The 14,706-nt window shown below is 40.3% G+C and overlaps 2 protein-coding genes across 8 annotated transcripts in view; one reads left to right on the forward strand and one right to left on the reverse strand.

The window, feature by feature from the left end:
• The window catches only part of LOC140737162 (uncharacterized oxidoreductase ZK1290.5), a 133,186-nt gene extending 126,889 nt beyond the window's left edge, over positions 1 to 6,297 (reverse strand). For 6 of the 7 annotated variants that reach the window (XR_012101070.1, XR_012101071.1, XM_073063384.1 and 3 more), the window contains exon 1: positions 6,181 to 6,297. Coding sequence is in view for 4 of the 7 variants with exons in the window: in XM_073063384.1 (XP_072919485.1) it covers positions 6,181 to 6,256 (76 nt within the window). In the remaining 3 variants the exon portion in view is untranslated. The remainder of the gene's footprint in view (positions 1 to 6,180) is intronic. The other variant, XM_073063383.1, reaches the window with a different exon arrangement.
• A 62-nt stretch (positions 6,298 to 6,359) lies between these two features.
• Positions 6,360 to 14,706, forward strand: part of dph5 (diphthamide biosynthesis 5) — a 73,747-nt gene continuing 65,400 nt past the window's right edge. Inside the window, exon 1 of the mRNA XM_073063386.1 lies at positions 6,360 to 6,575. Within this exon, the coding sequence (XP_072919487.1) occupies positions 6,441 to 6,575 (135 nt within the window). The 5' untranslated portion in view covers positions 6,360 to 6,440. The remainder of the gene's footprint in view (positions 6,576 to 14,706) is intronic.

The raw sequence follows: 14,706 nt of genomic DNA on the forward strand, positions 1-14,706 counted from the left end.
TGCTCCGCTGTTCAATAAGATCTCTGGCCATGGACTCATCTCCACCTACCTGCCTTTTCTCCATAACCCTGAATTCCTCTACTATGCAAAAATCTATCCAACCTTGTCGTAAATATATTTACTGAGGTAGCCTTCACTGCTTTATTGGGCAGAGAAATCCACAGATTCACCACTCTTTGGGAAAAGCGGTTCCTCATCATTTCCATCCTAAATCTACTCCCCTGAATCTTAGATTATGTCCCCTAGTTCCAGTCTCACCTACCAATGGAAACAACTTTCCTGCCTCTATCTTATCTATCCCTTTCATAATTGTATATGTACCTTTTAAGATTTCCTCTCATTCTACTGAATTCCAGTGAGTACAGTCCCAGGTGACTCAATCTCTCCTCATAGTCTAACCCCCTCATCTCTGGAATCAACCTGGGGAACGTTCTCTGCACCGCCTCCGAAGTCTGTATATCCTTCCTCAAGTAAGGAGACCAGAACTGCACGCAGTACTCCAGGTGCAGCCTGAACGGTACCCTGTACAGTTGCAGCATAACTTCCCTGCTCTTAAATTCAATCTCGCTAGCAATGAACAACAATCCATTTGCCTTCTTGATAGTGTGCTGCACCTGCAAACCAACCTTTTTTGATTCATGCATAAGCACTCTCAAGTCCCTCTGCGCAGAAGCAAGCTGCAATTTTTTACCATTTAAATATTAATCTGATTTTCTATTTTTCCATCAAAGTGGATGTCTTCACATGTACCAACATTGTACTCCATCGGCCAGATCCTTGCCCACTTACTTAATCTATCTATATCTCTCTGCAGACTCTCCTTATCTTCTGCGCAATTTGCTTTTCCATTCAATTTAGTATCATCAGCAAATTAGATACACTGCACTCAGTCCCTTCTTCCATGTTTCTGCCTGATGGATCCTTTTCTTTCCAGATTTCTTCTTCAATGATAGCTTCAAACATTTTCCCAACTAACTGGCCTATAGTTACCTGCCTTTGGCCTACATACTCTGTTGAATAGTGACGTGACATTTGCTGTCTTCCAATCCGCTGGGACCTGTTCAGAGTCCAGAGAATTTTGGTAAATTATCACCAAAGTCTCTACTATAACTTCTACAATAATTATAAAAATGATCCATTTTTATATTTTGTGCTAGTTTATTTTTATACCCTAGCTTCTCTTTCTTTATTGCTTGCTTAGTGGTTCTTTGATGCTCTTTAAAGTTTTCCCAAACTTCCAGTTTCCCACTATTTTGGCAACTTTGTATGCACAAGCTTTTAATTTGATGTCTTCTTTTATTTCCTTAGTTATCCAAGGCTGGCTCTCCCCACCCTTACTGTCCTTGCTTATAACTAGAATATACTTTTGTTGAAAAATCTATTTGAAAGTCTTCCATTATTCCTCAACATCTCACCATATACCCTGTGTTCCCAGTCTACACTAGCCAAATCCTCCTTATCCCATTGTTGTCTCCATTTTTTAGGCTTAATACAGTATACTGGTTTTAGATTGAACTATTGAAACCTATTGATACTATTGCACCCTGCATTTGTATGAGAAACTCAATCATACTGTGATCACTCTTTCCAAGAGGATCCCTAACTACAAGATCACTAATTTTACCCATCTCATTGCACAGGACCAGATCTAATATAGCACGTTCCCTTGTAGGTTCAGTAACATGCTGTTCAAGAAAGCCATCACGGATGCATTCTATGAAGTCCTTCTCAAGACTGCCTCAACCAATTTGATTCACCCAATCCATGTGCAAGTTAAAGTCCCCCATGATAACTGCTGTTCCATGCTTACATGCCTCAGATATTTCTCTATTTATTGTCTGTGCCATTGTAGTGATATTATTACCTGATGTCAGGTAACTTCTCTGTGCTTCCCATTTTTTCCTCTTCTCCTCTCCTCTCCAACCCCCTTTCCAAGACAAGTCAAACATGCTGCTTTTCAATTCTAGATGTACAAAAAGCTAGATGAACTCAGCAGGTCGGGCAGCATCCGTTGAAAGGAGCGGTCAACGTTTCGGGTCGAGACCCTTCGTCAGAAACATTGACTGCTCCTTTCAACGGATGCTGCCCAAACTGCTGAGTTCATTCAGCTTTTTGTACATCTTGATTTCACCACAGCATCTGCAGTGTACTTTGTGTATGCTGCTTTTCAATTTGTTCTAGAATCTGTGAAGTTTTGGAAGATAATGACTTGTTCATCCACTATCTCCAGAGCAACATCTTTCAAAGCCCTACAATGCACTTTACCAGTCCTATTACTTTTTTACCATTCTGTTCTAATGATTTCCCCAGTACTACTATTTTTAAATAATGATCTTCATTCGCACTAATTCTGTTGTCCTCAACTTTTCCAGAGATATTTTTGCCTTCTTGTTTGAAGACAGATAAAAAATGTTGTTTAATGTCTCTGCTATTTCATGATTCTCTACTATAGAGTTGTAGAGCACTACAGCACAGAAACAGGTGTTTTTGCCCGTCTAGTCCATGGCAAACTGTTATTCTACCAAGTCGAATCGATCAGCATCTGGACCATAGGCCTTTATACCACTCCCATCCATGCACTTATCCTAACCTCCTAAATGTTGCAAGCAAACCCACATCTACCAGTTCCACTGACAGCCTGCTCCAGCCTCTGAATGAAGTTCCCCTTAAATATATTAACTTTCATCCTTAACCTATGACCTCTAATTCCAGTCTCATTTGACGTGGAAAAAGCCTGTTTGCCTTTACCTTTACATTTGCCTCATAATTTTATATTCTGTACCTCCCCTCATTCTGCTATGCTCTAGGTGGGGGAAAGAAGTTCTATCCTATTCAATCTTCTCCTGTAACTCAGGCCAGCAAGTTCCAGCAACATCCTTGCAAATTTTCTCTGTTCTCTTTCAAACTTATTGATATATTTCCTGTAGGTAAGTGACCAAAACTGCACACAATACTCCAAAGTAGGCCTCACAACTTCAACATAACATCCTGATTCCTGCATGCAATATTCCAATTTACTTTTCCTGTCTGTCTGTAAAGCATCCACATTGGCTTTTGTTAATCCTTTCCTTTCTATATTTCTGTGGTTACCATCCTTCTCACTAGCCTGCTCTAATTTCTGCTTTCGCTTTTCTTATCAATACTTTGGTCCTCCTTGGTTGCATTCTGAGATTTTCCTCTGACAAGGGTTTAAATCCTTTCCTTTGAAATAATACAATCACCAGTTGCTCTGGTTTAAAATCATGAAGGTGTAGATAGTTTATCTTTATTTATTCCAATTCTAATTGCTAAAACTTCATAGCTAAATTGAATGAGATAAAATTCAGTGGGTCCAATAGTAGCCTTCAAAAGGAATTTCAATGAATACAAGAGAAAGAAAAATATTGTCAGGTGTCACAGAAGGTTGCAATCTCAATTCCCTGATCCTACAGGGATTGAGAATCTGTACAATTCCTTTGTTTTTCAAAATTATATCTATATACTCTTTAAATAGCTCTCATGCCTCCAAAACACTGGGGTAGATCATGCCAGATACTCACCACCCACTGAAAATAAAAATCCTACACACCACAGTTTTAAGTGACAACACTTTCTTTTGTAACCATATCCCCATGTTTGAGACTCCCCCACTACTGGAAGCATCTCAGTATCTACCCTGTTGTGCCTCTTTAGCACCTTGTGCGTTTCAGTAATATCACCCCTCATTTTACTAAACTTAAAAGAATATGTATTCATTTTCTTTAGCCATTTATGATAGGACATCCTACTCAATCTAGGAATTAGCTGAGTCAATCTCTTCTAGACTTCATCCAATGCTGGCATATCCTTTCTGTATTTGCAGTGTGACGTCAGCAACACCCAAGAGAATCATAACACCTCTCTAATTTTGAACACCAAATCCATTACACTAAAGGCCAATATGCCACGTGCCTTCCTAACTTGCTATATCTGTATTCTAACTTTCTGTGATTCATACCAAACAGCTTGATCCCTCTGTACTCATTCATTTGTAACTTCTCACTGTTTAATCTGTCACACTCACCTCCATTAAGCTTCCTGTGCCAAATTCTGGTCATCTCATTCAACCTATCTGTGTTTTCTCTACATCCTCATTGCAGCAGGTCCTTCTTTCTATTTTCATATCATCAGTGAACTGCGCAGATTGCTCCCCCCACCCCAGATGATTAATGTAGATGGTAAGTAATTGAGGGTCAAGAATTGATTCATGGGACACTCTACTAGTTGTATCATTCCAAGCTTGTAAAAGACCCATAGAGATACAAGAGATGTGCAGGTGCTGGAAATCACGAGTGACATACACAACAGTGAAGGCCAGGCAGCATCTACATTAGGAAAAGAACAGTTAATGTTTCAGGCCATTTCCCTTTGCCTGACCTACTAAGTTCCTCCAGCATTTTATCTGTTATTTCACCTCTCTGCACTTTACATGATGACTGGTCTTCAGTTCAGGTTAGCACACTTCTCCCAGAAACGTAAGCTCTTATCATGTGCACCAGCCTCTTATGCAGCACCTTAGCAAGTGCCTTCTGGAAATCCAAATACACATCAACAGGCTTGTTTCCATCAACTCCTTTAAGAACACCAGTAGATATCTTGTACATGATTTTCCTTTCATAAATCCACATTGACATGGTCATGCTCTGAAAAACAATCCAGCTAGCAACATTAAAAACACTATGTAGCAGCAGCTGTGTGTTGTCTGCTCCTGAATTTCAGTCCATGACAAGCACCATGCAATACTATAGTTGTTGATGGTGTTCCCTCTCTCTATAATCTGGTTTTATGCTGAAAATGCTGGCCTGTACGTTAGGTCAATTACATCTCATGCTAACATGCCCTGTAGAGATGGTCACAAGTCATCTCTCCTCCTCCTAGAGCATCTCCTTACCTTTGTCTAATTGAGAACAATTATTCTTGCATGGTTTCAACCTTATTTACCTGGCCTAGCTCAGAGATTACCTGCAGCAGCTTTTTTTCCTAAAACTTCAATATCATCTTTGGTGCTCCCAAATATCTATCCATTCACCCTCTCTATTTTTCATTCAAAAGGTGCTCTGTAGTAACATCAACTGAAAACAGTGATTCAGCTTCCATGAACATACAAACAACTCCAATTTTAATCCACCATCAACTAATCACTGACTAATTATTTACCTGGTATCAAGTTCTGGAAGAGCATAAATGTTTTTAGAATAAATCGTAGGAAGATCAAAATCATAGTCTTCATTCCTTTGCAATTAATATTTCTTTCCCTAGCAACTGTTGAAAAATAAACTAGACTGTTTGCAACTCTACTGCATTGTTGTAGTCAAAGTTTCATATATGGATTATAGGATATAATAACATGGAATATAGAATACAATTCCACATTTCGAGCATTAACTGACTCTTACTGTTTCTGCCCACCTGCTGCCAAAACACTCATCTCAGCAGTTATTACCTAAAGTCTTGATTATTCCAATACTCACTTTACAAATTCCTTCATGTTCTCATTCCTCACTTTCTCAGTAATCTCCATTAGCTCTACAATCCTTCAAAATATATACAATTCTACCCTTTAGCAATCCTGAATTTTAACATTTCACCATTAACATTCCTAAAACATTCTGCCAGTTTACCTTTTAAAATATTTTTTTAATCTTTTAATTTTTTTAACCTTTTAATCATGCTCCCGCAATAAATCCTCTCATGACAGAGTACCGAATTTTATTTTACATTTCATTAAGATATTGAAAGTTTTTTGTTCAACTGCAGGTTCTTTTTTCTGCACGTTGAACTATTTCTGATAAACAAGCTGTAGCTCAAGATCATTTCTGATAATTTTCATAAAATCTCCCACGAAGACGGTAGTTAGGGCGGAGTTGCAAACCATAATCTAAAAAAAAACATGACCCAATTTTCAGACCTCGTTGATGAAATTGATGTATTGAGTAACATCTGTGATGAGGTGCCAAGCAACACGTGAATCAGGGTTTACTCTACAAGCAGAGATGCATCAAATTAAGTCACTTATTTAATAATGCAGGAATAAAATCACCAGGCTGGAATAGTTAGATATAATTGTAACCGGATGCAGTCTGCATTTAAGTCACATGGTGAGCAATAAATTGAGCCAGTCAGCAAAGTCACCGTCAAGCACACTATTATTAAGAAACTCACCAAGACCCAGTAATGGGATTTTCAACCCATTAGCTAGCTCTACAGTTGGTACACTCAATCCCTCGGAGTAATCCATTCCCAGATTTCTACTACTGTTAATAGTATGACCGTTTGACCTTTCACTTTCTCCTTAGTTACAACGTCGTAAAACGACGCGAAGCACGGCTGTGTGTTTTGCGACTGTGCCCGTAAACTGCTTTGTGACATGAGAGTTTGCTAACTGAAGGGAGTAGATAATTTAAGTTTTAAATCACGGTGTCATGTTGTTTTTAATCGGTTTGGGATTGGGGGACGCCCGGGACATCACGGTGAAAGGACTGGAGATCGTAAAGCAATGCAGCCGGGTCTACCTGGAGGCTTATACCTCGCTCCTCTGTGTCGGCAGAGACGTGTTGGTACGTGGAGCGGCAGCACGGCCGTTTTAAACAGAACTACTTTCAAAATGCGGGGTTTCCATGAGCAAAGTTTTACTCCTATGTTATAAATGTCTCAGTGTCTCCCCTTCATCCCCCCCCCCACCCCCGAAATCAAATGTTAAAGATATCTTTGCATTTTATTCTGTAAAACAGCAGTAACTATATTGCACTCCGGTTTGTCACAGAACTGCATGTTTGATGTAGGAAAGAGGAAGGACTGGTGATAGATGAAAGTATTCGTCGTTATCAAATACTTTCTGAGCAGCAGAGGCCCGTTTGAACTTCTGCAGTCCACGTGCTGAGGGATCATATTTGGTTAATTTGGGCAGGAAGTAGGAGGATTTGTCTCTAGCAATGATCAAGGGATGGTAATACACTTCCAGGTGGTTTCCCAAAGTGTCTCTTTTAGGGTAATAAACGTGACAGAGTATGTGGTTACAGGAAACTTGCTGCAGGGGATGCCACTCATATAGGGATGGGTTGAGTTGGGTCTGCAGAATGCAAAAAAAGGTGTAAAATCATAGTATTGTCAAGATTTTGTGGTGGAATTTTTAACTTTCTCAATATGGACTGGAATTGGCATAGTGTGTGGATCTTACATTAGATAGAGTTTGTAAGATGCATCTAAAAGGGTTTTGTTTGTAAGATTTTAACCTAGAGTGGTGGTTATCTGGAATATGGTGCTAAATAGGCCAGTAGAGGCGGCTGCAATCGCAACATTTAAAGTTTCTACCAGGGAGGGTGCAGTTAGCTGATTTTATTTTGGAGAATGAGAATTGAGAAGTGATAGAAGAGTATGTAGAGAAACAATGAATATAATCAGTAAGCTTAAAGATAATCATGGAAAAAGGTAAGGCTGGCGCACGAGGTAGTAGATAGTGAACAACCACTATGAGGGGTGAAAAAACAAGACGATAAGACATAGGAGCAGAATTAGACCAGTTGGCACATTGACTCTGCTCTGCTAATCCATAATGACTGATTTATTATCCCTCTCAACCCCATTCTCTCACTTTCCTCCGTAACCTGACTAATCAAGAACCTATCTACATCCACTCAATGGCCTGTCCACAGCTGTCTATGGCAATGAATTCTACAGATTCACTACCCTCTGGCTGATGAAATTACTCCTCATTGCCGTTTTAAATGGACATCCCTCTATTCTGAGGCTGGGCCCTCTGGTCCAAGACTCACCCACTATGGGAAACATCATCTCCACCTCCACTCTGTTTAGGCCTCTCAGTTTTGGATAGTTTTCAGTGAGATGCCTCCCGCTCTATTCATCTATCATTCTTGTAAATCTCTGGACCCTCAACAAAGCCAACACAAATTTTCTTAAATAAGGTGCCCAAAACTGCTCACAATACTCTTGACTGCAGTCTGACCAATGCCTTATAAAGCCTTGGCATTGCGTCCTTGCTCTTATATTCTAGTCCTGTCGAAATGAATACTAGCATTACATTTGTCTTCTGTGCCACTGGCTCAATTTGCTAGTTAACCTTTAGGGAATCCAGCACAAGAACTCCCAAGTTCCTTTGCACCTCTGATTTTTGAATTTTCTCCCTGCTTAGAACATAGTTTATGCCTTTATTCCTTCTACCAAAGTGCATGGTGATAAATTTCCCTGCACTATTTCTGCTACCTATGCCCATTCTCTCAGTCTGTTCAAGCACTTCTGAATTCTCCCAGCTTCCTCAACGCAACCTGTCCCTTCACCTATCTTTGTATCTTCTTCAAACCTGCCTACAAAACCATCATTCCATCATTCAAATCATTGACATATAACAAAAAGAAGCAGTTCCAATACCAAACCCTGCAGAACATTACTAGTCACTGGCAGCTAATCAAAGTAGACCCCCTTTATTCCCACACTTTGCCTCCTTCCTGTCAGTCAGCCGCTCTTCTATCCCTGATAGGATCTTTCCTGTAATACCATGGGCTCTTTTTAAGTAGCCTCATGATCAAAGGCCAGAAAATCCAAGTAAACGACATCCATTGACTCCTTGGTCTATCTTGCCTATTACTTCCTCAAAGAATTCCAACAAATTTGTCAGGTAAGATTTCCCCTAAAGAAAACCATGCTGACTTGGCCCATATGCCTCCAAGTACCCTGAAAGTGTCCTTAACAATCAACTCCAATATCTTCCTAACCATTGAACTCAAATTAACTAGCTTATAATTTCCTTTCTTCTGCCTCTCTCTCTCTTAAAGAGTGGAGTGACATTTGCAATTTTCTAGTCTTGAGGAACCATTCCAGAATCTAGTGATTCTTAAAAGATAATTTTTAATGCCACCACAGTCTCTTCAGTTACCTCATTGGGGTCTGGTCCAGCTGACCATTCAGCTTCCCAAGCACCTCCTCCTCAGTAATAACAATTACATTCACTTCTGCCTATCACATTTGAATTTCTGACATACTTTTAGTATCTTCCAGAGTTAGGATTGATGCAAAATGCTTATTAGGTTACCTCATGCTCCCTTTAGAATTCTTCATCTTCGGAATGTATCTATCCTGCACCTTTCTGATTATCCTCAGAAACTGCAGCCATTGCTGATCTGTCATCCCTTGCAGGGAGCTTTGGCTGGCTCCTCTCTCATGGGTCTGTAATTCACTTTGCTGCACTGTAATACTGGTACATCTGACTTTATCTTCTCCCTCTGAAACTACTGGGTGAATTCTATAATTGTATCACTGCCTTCTAAGCCCTGTAACCAAATCTGGTTCATTATGCAACACCCATTCCAGAATTGCCTTTTCCCTAGGGGGTTCAATTACAAGCTCTTCTAAAAAGTCACCTCAGAGGCATTCTACAAGTTCCCTCTCTTGGGATCCAGCACCAACCTAATTTTCCCAATCTACCTGTATATATTGAAATCCTCCATGACTATCATAACATTGCCCTTTCAAAGTTCAAAGTTAATTTATTATCTATATACTAAAACTCTCCTGCTCTGTTTGTCCATCTGTGACCTCCAATTAGCCTAAATAGTGCATTACAGCGGCACTTTTTTTGACTAAATCAACTTAAAATGCGCTAACTTACAGAATACAGACAACGTTCAGGGTTATAAATTCGTATAAAATTGCTCACTCGTCAATCAATAGGCCCCGCTTTCCACAACCCGAGCTGATTCCAGCTTTAATGGAAACCGCGATGTGACGTGACACCACGACGCATGCGCACGGCCAGCCTCAGCAGCACTCACGATGCTCACAGCAACACCAACCGCAGCAAAAGGGCAGGGCCATTACATCCATTTAGGAGAGCGTCAGCCACATCATCAAAAATCAGCACCCTGGAGGCTTTGGTGTTACTGCTTCATATCTTCTATCTAACATTAGGGTAAAAAAAAAATGGACAGCCTAATTATGCCGCATGGAAAGAGAAGGGGGACATTATGGTCAAGAGATGACGCCAAACGTCACCGGGAAGCGGCAAGGAGAGGGAGAGAACAAGAATCAGATGAGGCCAGGGCTGCACGACTCCAGGATCAAAGAGTCAGGACAAAAAAGATGTGAGAAGTAGAGACAGAGGAGGAGAGGTATGCACGTCTCCAGAATGACAACAATAGGCACAGGAGGAGGAGAGAACAAGAATCGGATCAGGCCAGGGCTGCATGACTCTAGGATCAGAGAGAAAAAACAAATGGTAGAAGAGACAAAGGATGAAAGGGCTGCGCGTCTTCAGAGTGACAAAAACAGGCAGAGTTGGAGGAGAGAGGTAGAGAGAGGAGAAAAGGAAAGATCAACTCGAGAATATGCAGCAAAGAGTAACTATTGTGAGAGTTGCTGAAGATGACAATTTCTAAAGCACAACACATCAGACTGCACTACCTTTCTCTGAAAGGGTGCCCTAGCGGGTCACCTGGTTGTCTAGTTGAAGTGTGTGTATGTCACCGTGTACAATCCTGAGATTCATTTTCTTGTGAGCATACACATTAAATCCAAGAAGTGCAATAAAATGAATGAAAGACCACACCCAGCAGGAAGAACAAACAACCACCAAGTGCAAAAGACAGCAAACTGCAAATATAAAGGAGGAAAAAATAATAAATAAGCAATAAGTATAGAGAACATGAGATGAAGAGTCCTTGAAAGTGAGCCCATAGTTAGTGGGAACAGTTCAGTGATGGGGTGAGTTGTTCAGGAGCCTGGTGGTTGAGGGGTAATGACCGGTCTTGAACCTGGTGGTAGGGAGAGTCTCATCCACTACTTTTTGTAGGCCTTTCCATTGAACGGCATTGGTGTTTCCATTACCAGGCTGTGATGCAGCCAGTCAGTATAGATGCTTCACTATAGAAGTTTGTAAAAGTTTTAGATGTCATGCAGAATTTTTGCAAACTTCTAAGGAAGTAGAGGCACTGCCCAGCTTTCTTCATAATTGCACTCATCTGCTGAGCCCGGGACCGGTCATCTGAAATTATAACAGAGGAAATTAAAGTTTGCTGACCCCTTTCCCAATGAGGACCCGCTCATGGATCTCCAATTTCCTCCTCCTAAGCTCAATAATCGGTTCCTTGGTTTTGCAGACATTGAATGAGATGTTGTTATTGTGGCACCACTTAGCCTGATTTCAGTCTCCCTCCTATATGCTGATTCATCACCACCTTTGGTTTGGCCAATGATTGTGGCGCCATAAGCAAACTTAAATACAGCAATGTAGCCGTGCTTAGCCTCATAGGCATAAATATAAATTAAGTAGAGCAGGGGGCTAACCACACTGTCTTGTCCACCTGTGCTGATGGAGATTATGGAGGAGTTGTTGCCAATCTAAACTGACTGGAGTCTGCAAGTGAGGAAATCAAGGATCCAATCGTACGAGGAGGTATTGACAGCAAGGTCTTGAAGCTCACTGATTAGTTTTGAGAGGATGATAGTATGAAATGTTGAGCTGTAGACGATAAAGAGCATCTTGATTTATGCACCTTTGCTGTCCAAGTGTTCCATGGTTGGTTGCAGAGCCAATTAAATGGCATCTGCTGTGGACCTGTTGTGCCAGTAGGCAAGTTGGAGTGGATCCAAGTCACTTCTCAGGCAAGAGTTGATATGTTTCATCACCAGCCTCTCAAAGCACTTCATCACAGTGGATGCAAGTGCTACTAGATGATAGCCATTGAGGTAGGCAACCAAGTTCTTAGACACCAGTACAATTGAAGCTTGCTTGAAGCAGGTGGGTACCTCAGACTGCTGAAGTGAGAGGTGAAAGATATCAGTGAATGCTCCAGCCAGTTGATTAGTACAGGTCTTAAATACTCAGCCAGGTACCCCATCTGGGCCGGATGATTTCCGTGGGTTTACCCTCCTGAAGGATGGGGGCTGTGGGAGTTCATGAAGGTTCCTCCATGTTTTGACAGTCAAAGAGAGCATAGAAGGCATTGAGCTCATCTGGAAGTGAAGCCTTCTTACATGCCTGTATTATCTCCCATCATAATTTGAATTCCACATCCTGGCTACTGCTCGGAGCCTATATATAACTCCCTTCATGGTCTTTTTTTAACTTGAAGTTTCTAAACTCTACCTACAAGGATTCTACATCTTCTGATCCAATACCACCTCTTTCTTGGGATTTTATTTCTTTTTTTTACTAACAGAGCTTCCCCACCCCCTCTGCCTACCTGCCTATCCTTTTGATACAATCTGTATCCTTGGATGTGAACACGTGAAAAATATTTGCTTGAAAATGGAACAGCATTCCGATTTGGGAGGTTCCTGTCAGATTAAGAAGTAGTGATGTTAAGTTTTGGAAACCTAGGTTAGCAAATGAATATTGAAGATTAGATCAAGGAAAAGAAAGTGTATATCAGTTATAGGAAATTTGTATGATGGGGTTAATTCAAGATGTTAATGGAAGCAAGTTAGGAGATTGCCGATGAAGATTTTAGCACCTTTGTTAACCATGAGTGAGGTACCAGAAGATTAGCTAACGTTGTAGATAACTAATGTAGTCTCATTAGCTTGGAAACCTAAGGCCAGTGAGCCTTGCATCAGTAGTAAGGAAAATTCGGAGTGACAGAACATATGATCATCTGAATAGACTGGGACCTGTCAGATTTTGTGCAATGTGATCATGTCTCACAACTCTGTTTGAGATATTTAAGGAGTTGACTGGGAAATTGATGGAGGCATAGTGGTTGACATGATGTGTAGCTTTATCGAGGTTTATATAGTAGGTAATTGATTAAGCACTGAAAAAATAATTTTATTAGTTGCCTTAGGTACATGCAGAAGTGTACAGGGCTCCAAAATTGGTCACTCAAAAATATAACCATCTCTCTTTGTGTATGGTATGACTAACCAATGCAGAGATATCTCCTTGCTTTCAATTTTACTAAAGCTCTTTGATGCCTCGATTTCAAGGAAAGTTCCACTTGTTTCACTTTTAATTTAACATTATGATTTTACTTCAGTGTTCTTTTCAGCAATACTCAAATAGCTTCATTCACGTCCACTCTGAACTATCTGTATCATCACACATTTGTCTGGATTAAATTCTGTCACTTCTTCCTACCTATCTATATTTTACTGTATCTTTTGACAATGTTTACCACCAGCCAAAATTTCAGCAATTTTTGTATCATTTTCAGATGTTCTAATCTGCCCATCTGCATTTTCATTCAAATCAATTGTATAGACTCACCACTTTTTTAGGTGCCTCCATATTTTAATAAAGTGGCCACTGAGTATATGCCATGGTCTTCAGCTGTAGCCATCCATTGCAGGGTTTGTCGTGTTGTGAATCCAGAGATACTCTTTTGTACATCACTGTTGTAATACATAGTTATTGGAGTTATTGTCATCTTCTTTTCAGCCTGATCCAATCTGGCCATTCTCTTCTCACCTTTCTCATTAACAACACTTTCTTGCTTACAGAACTGCTGCTCTCTGGACATTTTTTTGTTTTTCTCACCATTTTCTTTAAACTCCAGAGATTGTTATGCATCAAAATCCCAGGAGGTCATTCCACTCTCAAGATCACTTAGATCGTATTTCTTCCCCATTCTGATCTTTGGTGTGAACAACAACTTGTATGCATTGAGTTGCTGCCACGTGATTGACTGATTAGATATTTGCATTAATGAGCTGGTGTACAGATGTATCTAATAAAGTGGCCACTGAGGGTAGCCACAAAGAGCACACAGAACTCATCTGTGAGGAAATCACTGTAACAGGCTACCAGCCACAAAAACACCCTTCTAAGACTACCCCCGTCATCTCTGACTAAGCCAGTTTGGTAATTTGTTTACTGTTGTCACACAAAACAAGGTACAGAGAAAAAAATTACATTTCATCCAAACAAATCATTTCAAAACATGAGTGCATTGAAGTAGTACAAAGGGAAAAACCATAACAAAATGCAGAACATAGTATTACATTTACAGACTGAAGTACAGTGCATATAGGCAATAAGGTATGGGGTCCAATAAAAGATAGATTGAAAATCTAGAATTTATCTTTATTGTACAAGAGAAGAGTTCAACAGTCTTGTGAATGTGATAGAAACTATCCTTGAGCTTGGTGGTGTGTGTTTTCAGGCTCTTGTAATTTATGTCCAGTGGAAGGAGGGAGATGAGAGAATGACCGTCGTGTAAGGGACTCTTGATTATATTGCCTACTTTCCCAAGGCAGAGGGAAGCATACACAGAGTTAATGGAGCGGAGGCTGGTTTCAATGCCCTACCCTCATCAATTATCTTTGACGCATCCTCAAAAATAAACTCAATCAGATTGTGAGAGAGGACCTGTCCTTCACAAAGCCAAGCAGATTATAAATTATTCTTTTTCAAATGTGAGTAAATTCTATCCTTAAGAATCTGCTCCAAAAATCTCTATACCACTGATGTAAGCCTCACCAGCCCATAATTTCCTGGGATGTCTCTTTTGCTTTACTTAGACAAAGGAATAACATTGTCTGTTCTCCAGAATTATGGGACCCTGCCTGTGAATTTGGATTGCTGATAAATGGCAAAAAGACCAAAGTTATGGTGATAAGCAAAGCTGCAATTCAAGCTGACATCTACATCAGAAACAACAAGATCGAACAAGTGTCCTCCTTTATATTCCTCAGTGCAGAACTAAATGACACAAATGAATGCAGCAAGGAAATAAGGCG

The sequence above is a fragment of the Hemitrygon akajei genome, chromosome 12, assembly GCF_048418815.1.
Source record: "Hemitrygon akajei chromosome 12, sHemAka1.3, whole genome shotgun sequence".
In the NCBI taxonomy this organism is placed as follows: domain Eukaryota; kingdom Metazoa; phylum Chordata; class Chondrichthyes; order Myliobatiformes; family Dasyatidae; genus Hemitrygon; species Hemitrygon akajei.